At 28.9% G+C, this 9,166-nt stretch overlaps 1 protein-coding gene across 1 annotated transcript; it reads right to left on the bottom strand.

The window, feature by feature from the left end:
• Window positions 1–380: 380 nt before the first annotated feature.
• On the bottom strand, window positions 381–1,655 carry LOC111621853. The gene is made up of 3 exons (XM_023364111.1): window positions 1,520–1,655; window positions 784–918; window positions 381–693 (listed from the first exon to the last, which is right to left on the bottom strand). Exons 1-3 carry the CDS (start codon window positions 1,614–1,616, stop codon window positions 593–595), a joined length of 333 nt encoding a protein of 110 aa, XP_023219879.1. The 5' UTR covers window positions 1,617–1,655; the 3' UTR covers window positions 381–592.
• Between the last annotated feature and the right edge of the window lie 7,511 nt (window positions 1,656–9,166).

Here is a 9,166-nt window from a genome sequence, read left to right as displayed (position 1 = left end):
CAACATGGAATTCATGTAAAACAGAAAAATCAACAGTGTTATAGAGGAGTCGACTGTAATTTTTTAATTAAAATATTACATATAAGAAACTAATTTGAAATCATACTTTGTAAAACTGAGGGGAAAATTATTGAATCAAATTAACTTAAATAATTTAATTAATATTTTCTTGCTCAACCCAGAGCTTTTATGATAGCCTTAATTATTTCAGGCATAATTTCACTAATGCAAAACAATAATCCTTATACTTTCCAGATATTCCGAATAGCACGCTAGATGTGATTTGCAGCATTGAGATTTGTCCTGGACCAATTTCTTTGATTTCCACCATATATTTTCTATCGGGTTAAGATCTGTTTTGTTTGTTGGCCAGCTCATTCGGGTTGTTGTTAAATTCAGCGCCGCGGAGCAGCGCTGCAGCTTAGGATGCAAGAGCGCTGCGATCGCTGCTGAATGTCTTTTAACAACGCACACGGGGCAGCGCTGCAGTTCCAAAATGGCGGCTCTCAGTGCAATTGTTGGAATGTTTAGCGAATTATTTAATTCGAAAAATTTTAAAAGGAATTCATTTTTGCAATACAATGTCTTATTTTTACAATTTTGTTTTTCTTATGGGTTTTCTGAATTCATCGTCCATATTTAATCGTGTTGTTATCAACAACAGCGTGGAGGAATCAGTCCAAGAGAAGTCTCCTGCAACAATATGAAAGAATAACTATTATTTATAGTGTATTAGTATATACATGTATATACTGATGTACTTGTATATAAACATATACATACCTGATTCTCCCTCCTCGTGTGATTTGCTGGCCAGTCTTATTGAATTAATATCAACATCTTCCGGTAAACCAATCTGTTCTCTCATTCCCCTCTCATATATCAGTTCTTCAAAAAACCGAGGAATGAAATCATGATCTGAAAACCATAAAAGAACATGAACTTTTGTTGTTTGATAGGAACTAAACAAATGACTTGTCCTTTTTAATTACTTTAAACTAGTTTTACTATTATTAATGCTATAAATGCTTATCATACCCTCCAATTCATAATAAAACTAATTTATACAATTTAATTGTAATTTTAACTGTAACTGTTCAAGGTAACCTTTATCACAAGGGGTAATAAATTGGTTATTGTATACATTTGAATATTATGTTCCAACTGATGAGAGACTATAAATCCAAAATGCATTTTTTTTTCTTTTTTGGAAAATACACGTGTATAAAGTCCTATAAATTAAAGGATATGTAAGCCTTTATTTATACCATTCATAGCAATTTGCTTATGATATAGCCTAGTTTACAGCAATTCTTAATAATATCACGTTGGAATTACTTTTAAGATACTAATATTGCGTAGAAAGTGATTATTATTTGTATAATGTAATTTATCAAACCAATTATGTAAAAAGTATGCCTGTACAGTCTTTTACACAAACTTTAATATATAATTTTTTGTGTGAATTTCGAGTTTATTTCGTGTAATTAATAAAGCGTTATGAAAAACAATAACTTACCATTTTCTAAACGACGTTTAATTGAAGAATCAACTTTTAGTTCAATTTTTAAGTTCTCGTAAACAAATTCGACGAATTCCATCGTGGTGGCTGCCATTTTGTTTAAGCGCAAAAAGCACCTGGTTCGATCGCTGCAGATTTAATCTCGAACCAGTGAAATCGCTGAGACGTTCGCTGCGCGCAGCGCTTCAAGAAAACGAGTTTAACAACGCTCTCAGCGTCATCGCTTAGAAGCGCTGTTCGCAGCGCTGAATTTAACAACAACCCGATTGCGTTGATGCACTGTTGATAAAGAAAATTAACACTTCGAGTCGTGTTGATATGTATTGTTGGATATTGGAAAATGACATATATTCGACGGATTTTCGTAATAAGAAAGTTCTGCAAAAAATCAAAGCATATCTAGACATTAACTATTGGTTTAATAATAGCCAGCTTATCGATTTCTTTACCTAACATGCCAACACCAAAGAAGTGAGGTGGTCATTTTAATAAGCTTGATTAGAATAGTACCAAACGAACATTCCAGCATTATCTCCATAAGAAATGTAAATTCTTGACTCATCATTGAATATCATTTAACTCGGTCGTTTACAATGCTTTACACGATTTCTTTGCTTTGGCCCATTGTATCTTTGTTTTTCCTTGTTTCGGCGTCAGTGCTGATTTTTTTTTGTTTTTTTATATAAAATTTCACATTTCTTTCAAACTATTTCTCACTGTTCTGTTCCAGATACTAACATCAGCTTCTTTCATTGCACCAGCTGGCTGTGAAAAACTCATATCTATTGCATTTCTTAATAAATTTTATAATCCTTTCCGTTGTTTCGATGGATAATTCCACTTCTAGGTGCAATGATTTTCTTACATTAACAGAAGAATAAAACATTTCAGTGACTACAAGCATTTACATTATATTCAGACAAACTTATTACATTATATTCAGACAAACTATTTAATACCTATTAAACAATATAGCAAGCAATGTTTTAAATACACTAAATATAAGATGATTCCAACATGTTTTTCTTGTAAATAATGTTTATAAAGTTTATGTATTTAATTTACGTAATGTTATGTTGATTGTTTAAATTATTCTTTATACAGGCAAAATGTCTGAGTATTATTAGAAAAATGTTTCGTATCATTGCTTGTTTTATTTCTTTGCTACATGTTTAAAACACTGTAAAACATCATTATGTTAAAGTAATTTCGTATTTTCTTTCAAGAACTTTTTACTTTCTTAAAAAATTTAGAAAATTTAATCCTAGTTCCTGTTCAAATGAATTGTTATTAATAAATATTCTATATGTTTAAGTAGAAAATTAAAACCTCAAAATTTGTTTACTTAGACTCCAGATCTTTAATAAATGTAATTTACAAGTTCTATATATATATATATATATATCATTAAGAATGTTTGTTTGTTTGCTATTCACTCCTAGGTTGTTTGACCAATTGCTACAAAGCTTAGCAGTTACATTTAATTGCATAATGTCATATATCACCTTCCACAATATCGATTGCATTTCTAGAAATAAATTAATTTATATCTACATTCAATTTTCTGAGTTACATTTCGCGCCATCTATTAGCATAAAAGTTAACAAAATAAAAAACTAAATATAATTATTACAAGAAAAGGATATAATTTAAAAATATTTTTATTATATTCACTTAATTACTGTGACAATGATATAGCGCGAAATAGACACACTATATCATTACTGCGACAGGCAGCACTTAGCACTTGCCTGTGTTGAATCAAAAGTGTTTAAGCCTGGAAAGACTATGAATAGCCTATAAGTTTAAGTATAAGTAGTAAATTTTCCACATTTAACAACTCGTGTCTTTTTATTTCTACACGGGTACTTTCTTAATTCTAATAAGCACCCTCCAGTGAGCCAAGTGGATAAAACCACCAAACACTAGTAGTTATTTAGTCGTGGGTTTAAGCATGGCCAACGGGCTGGCCATGTGGAGTTTTTCGGGTTTTCTTTACGTTAGTAACACTTAATAAAGTTCAGCTTCCTATAAAAAACTTCTTGAGATGCATCCCCTCTACAGATCGCTCACATGTTGCGTTGCCCTATCCAAATAAAACAAACATATTCTAACGAGCAATCATTTATTGTGACATCATCACAATGCCGAGCTGCAATATTTTTGTCACAATGTTTTCAATTAATTTAGTTGTGTCTTGCCCTGTACGTCATACTTTCGATGTTAGCAATTGAGTCATGCCGGTTACTATCTAACTTTTTTCAGGGGAAATATTTGAATTGAAGTAACATGACTTCCAATTTCGGAAGTTCGTATATAGTTAACCTGTGCCTCCTGCCTCTAAGCTTTCCATATCTGAGTTCTTTACTATCACATAAAAACAATTATTCTCTCATTTTTATAAGATTTTTTTATTTAAACAAGTCATATGAAATCTTTCGACGTTAAGGTTAGCAACATCGATCACACGTGGGAACATTACAACCTATTCAACACGGATCACTTTTCAAATATTAATAGTAGACCGGTTTAATTTGTAGTCGTATTTCTCTTTTGGGAGTTTAAGGGGAGTTTGGGAGTTAGGGGGTTTAATTTGTAGCATCTCTCTTTTGGGAGGAGGTCAACTACTACTTATGGTCGAGTTACTTAAACCCCCTTCCGCAGCAGACCCTTCTTTCTATCGGACTAGCAGTATCGTAGCATTCGAATAGGAAAATTACGTAATATAAAGTAATCGGCGAGCAGGTAACGTATTTTAAGTGATTTTCGAGGGTACCGAGTTAAATGATTGGTCTGTTTTCCGCGAAATTTGATTGGTTGGCAGATTACCGTTTGATATTCGTCTGTGAATGATACAGTTTCTTAGAATTAACATTATAAAAAAATATGATATCATAAAATCTTTAAGATATGATATTATCAATTGATGTTTACTTGAGCGATGAAATTGTGCCATTTCGTACAGTCCGAGTATCGCGATAAAAATGATAACGGTAGGATTTATATAGTTTCGTTTTAATTAATGTTTGTTATAGTATAGTATTTGATTTATTTAACTAGAAAGGATATCTTACGTAAGAGTTTATCACACCAAATGACCAATCTAACACATTTAAAAAATTCTTTAAAATGTGTACAGTAAAGGCATAAAGAATTTTTAAAATGTGATAAAACTTTATGTAAGGTAACGTTTGTAGTTATATAAATTAAATACTATAATGTAATATAATAAAAGGGTTGAAAGTACAAAATAATTTAATAGATTATTTCGTACTTCTAATCTTAACCTGTGATATTAGAGGGGTTGCGCCCGACGTTTTTACCGCGAAAACGTGAACGTCGAACATTCAGCGCCGCTTTTCTGTAAGCCTAGAAGTTTGACAATGGCGTTTGAACGTCGAGCATGATTCCACTAACGTTATAAACGCTATTGCCAAACTTCTAGGCTTACAGAAAGGCGGCACTGAACGTCCGATGTTAACGTTTTCGCTATGAAAACGTCGGCCGCAATCTCTCTATTATTTTATGCCCGGGCAACGTCGAGCTCTTCTGTTAGTTTCTTATATTTCCATAATGGACAACCAATATTAACGTTACATGATAATTTTAAAAACATAGTATTTTACATTGAGCAAAACTAAAATAGATTACTTGAAGTTTTAAATTTTATAAACTTCATTATATTAATAGTTTTATTACATAGATAAAACCAAGTCATATTAATTTACATAATTTTCATTGTTTTAATTAACGAAGCAATTATAGAATGAATTTTTGTATGGCGCCATTAAGTGAGAAGTGTTAAATTACAATGAAATTTATAAAATTTGAAAATTTAGGAAAATTTAATTTAGATTTCTAGTAAAATACGTTTTTAAAATTATTGTTATCATGTAATGTTAAAATTAGCTATATCTATTGTAGAAATATAATTTAGTAGATGAATATAAATAAAGAAATAAAATTGCTGTTTTACAGTAAGATATTTTTACTAACAATGTTGAGTCTATATACCAGTATAAGCATTTTCACATCTTTTATTTTATAGCTGAAGAAATAGAAAAAATATTAATGGAATTCATTTGAACAAAAACTAAGATAAAATTATAATAGTCTCAAGGAGTTTTATATACATTTTTGTGGTGTAATAGTAAATTTCGATATTAATTCGTCATTTTATGAATATAATTATATTGATATTTAAAGACCAATAGCCGAAAGAAATAAAAAATTAATTTTAAAATTTCTCAGAAGATTTTAATTAAAAATTAAATATTAATAAAGTCAACAATAAAAAGTAATATAAAAAACGAAAAAATTAATTTATTATAATCTGAATTGTATAGGAAAAAGTACAACGAAAAGCATATTTATTTCTGTAATAACATTTTGAATTTATTCTATTAACAATTGTAATATAAAAGTTTGTTCTCTGCTGTAATAGTCAATATATTTTGTATACAGGATGGTTCTTTTGTCAGTTAATTAAGAATTATTACTCAGATGAAGACAGCCCAAAATGTAACTGAAAATTCATAGCAATGTATAAGAATGCTGTGAATCATTTATTAAACATAAAGGATCTCTTTGGGAACATTAACATTTTTTTATTGAAAACTACAATAAATATTTTATTTCAAACAATTAATTTAGTTTTGCACTGCTTTGTATGCAAAGAAACAAATATATACTTATTATATATTTAAAGTGACCCGAAAGTCAGTTAATTGCATATTGTTTTTGTGTGTTCCGTATAAAATTGTAAATAAAAATTATAAATTAAATTTTTAAAACATTATCATTTGAATGTTAAACAAAAGATCGTGTTTTAAACAATTTTTGCAAAGTTTATAAACTATTACAAGATAACAAAGATTAACAAGATAAGAGGACAATTTAAATTTTATAATTGATTAACAAACTTTTTAGCCATTCTACATATTTAATCCTTACAAATAAATTATTATTTAATTCAAAATATTAATAAGTAATTCGTACATAGTGTTTAAACGAACAAATTATTTAAAAAACGAAAATATTTCCTTTATAATTTAATTTTAAATTGTGGAATGTTCAATATTATTTTAAGAGTTTCGAAATGAGTTTATTTTAGAAATTTGTATTCTTCTTAATTGCATATTTTCGTGACGTCAAGAAAAATTTAATTTTAATATTGATGGAAAAAGAACTAAAAATAAATAAAATTTTCAGACTTTTATTGAATGCTATTTTAACATGCATAAAAAAGTATTATTAAAGAAAGTAATGTAATAGATAAAAAGGTAGCCTATATTTTTTCACGTTATATATTTTATTACTTTACCAGTTTTTTCATGTTATAGTTTTTGATATTAATTTAACAAATGCATTAACAAAACTTTATCAATATATTTTAAATATTTGCTAAATTTGTAGAGTAATTCACGTCGAGTTACGAAGCTATTTTTGATAATATTTATCTATTTGTAAGAGCAATTAATTTAAAATTTTAAATGGTAAAATATTAGTAAAGGTTTAGTTAAATTTTTTTATTTTAAAAGCGTTCACTTAATTTCTTTCATATACTAGATGGTTGCTAGATTAAGCTAAATTTTGATAATTTACATATATAGATTAGCTTACAAATGAATTAATCAAAATGTGTTTTACTGTGATTTTACTGATTTCACCCCAAGCTTGAATCACAAATAATAACTTCTAGCGGTTCCAAACCAATTTTAATCGTTATTAAAATGGTATTATAAGATTTATTGGGACACTGCGTTTATTTATTAGAACATTGGATTTTAATTATAAAAATTTATATCAAAATAAACAAGAATTAAAGTTACCATTTTTAATAAATGTGGAAAATTAAACAAACATTATGCAAATAGAAACAAATTTATATGAATTCATATTTAATAATTAATATACTGTAACGTCTCTTTTTGTGCGATTTTGAAGTTGTGCGGTTTGTATTTCATCCAAAAATTTCTTGACAAACATACTGTACATATAGGCTTGTTTAGGAAGCCCGCGTATAGACAGTCTCCAAAAATCGTGGAACTCTCAAAGCTCACTCCATTTGTTCCACTGACATATAACGTTTATGGATGTAAAGGACAGCTAGATCTACCTTAATCGCTTTAGTTCCTAGCAATTTTTGATATAAATGTAATTAAACATAAAAAATACTTAAAATTAAAAAAACGAAAGAAATGCGTTAATTTTGAAGAAAAAGCTTCAAAGTTTAACTTCCTTTGTCTCGCCTTCAGTGAAATTTAACACCGATGAGTCATTGTTTACACATCTGGATGAGCTTGAACATAGCTGGAGTTGGATTTCCCGGAGCATTCTCATAGACGTCGCGGGAGGACAAGGGTTTAAAGTAGGGTGAACACTAGCTGGCCGTATATTTTTAAATATTTTTAAAAAATTAAAAATTTTATTGCGATTTCCGACTCCCCCTAATTAATTAAATTTATATAAAATAAAATATATTAATTTAAAAAATTTAAAAACTATTGGAAGTCGTTTTTGACATCAGAAAGCAGCTTTAAATAACTTTACCGAAGTCAAATCCGTGCACTACAACTTCAGAACAATTAATTAAATTTGATAAAAAAAACTCCCATTAAAAAACAATTAAGCCTTAATCGAGCCTTATCAAAGGCTCATTAAAATCGCGATAAAATTTTTTCACGCGGGTAAAAATTTTTGCAAAAATTTGTGGACCTAAAAAACATTCCAAAAATTGAAAAACGAATTTAAGCCTTAACTACCGAGTTTTTCGTAACGCTATGTAAACTTGACGAGTTATCTCGTTAATGGGCGTTAAGGTATAAAATTAATTTCTGCAAACTTTTATGCGGTTTTAAGTTAATTTTAACTCGTTGTTTTGGTTTTATGCGATTTTAGAAAATTACGGAACGTATCTCTACTTTTTCAAGGCAAGTAAAGTCTTTTTTTATGCGAATTTTTTATATGCGCTTTTCTGTAGAACGTATCCATCGCATAAAACGAGACCTTACAGTACTTTGTTTTTCTTTATTTATAACAGCAAATTTTATGATATATAAGAAATGTTTAAATGATATTCTTTTTGCGTTATTCATTTGTATTTTAAAGGGTTCAGTAAAGATACATTATTTTAATTTAATTAAACAAGTCAGCGGAACTAATGCCTTCAAAACGATTACGAAATTAAAAGAATATTTAAAAATTTAGAAAAAATTAAACCATCATTCAAAAACCACTTAATAATAAATATTTTCATTTTTCAAAATTTTCACTCCGCTAAAGGAAGAGAACTGATGAATAAGTTTCCTGGCTCGTTGCATAACGACAGAATCATCTACGTTCATTTTTAGTGTTTATCACAAAACTACAGCACCTATCACGTTACCACTGGCAGAAACTTTCCAGTATAAACCTCATCTACTGTCTGCCATACAGCCCTTATCAGAAAAGCCTTTCCTTTAGCTTCTAACGACAACTCCTAAATTTAAAATTGCAAAGTATCATCGGTGTGTGATAACCGCCGGTTACAAAACCAGTGTATTCAAGTACAATAATGCTCTTTCCGTTTTCATATCTTACTCCATCAAAGAACATAAGGAAATTCTTCAAAGCCACTTTCCAGTATTTGGGACTACGTATTCT

Source organism: Centruroides sculpturatus, unplaced genomic scaffold, assembly GCF_000671375.1.
Source record: "Centruroides sculpturatus isolate CEXI.00-Female unplaced genomic scaffold, Cexi_2.0 scaffold184, whole genome shotgun sequence".
In the NCBI taxonomy this organism is placed as follows: domain Eukaryota; kingdom Metazoa; phylum Arthropoda; class Arachnida; order Scorpiones; family Buthidae; genus Centruroides; species Centruroides sculpturatus.
This window is presented reverse-complemented; position numbering and strand designations above follow the sequence as displayed.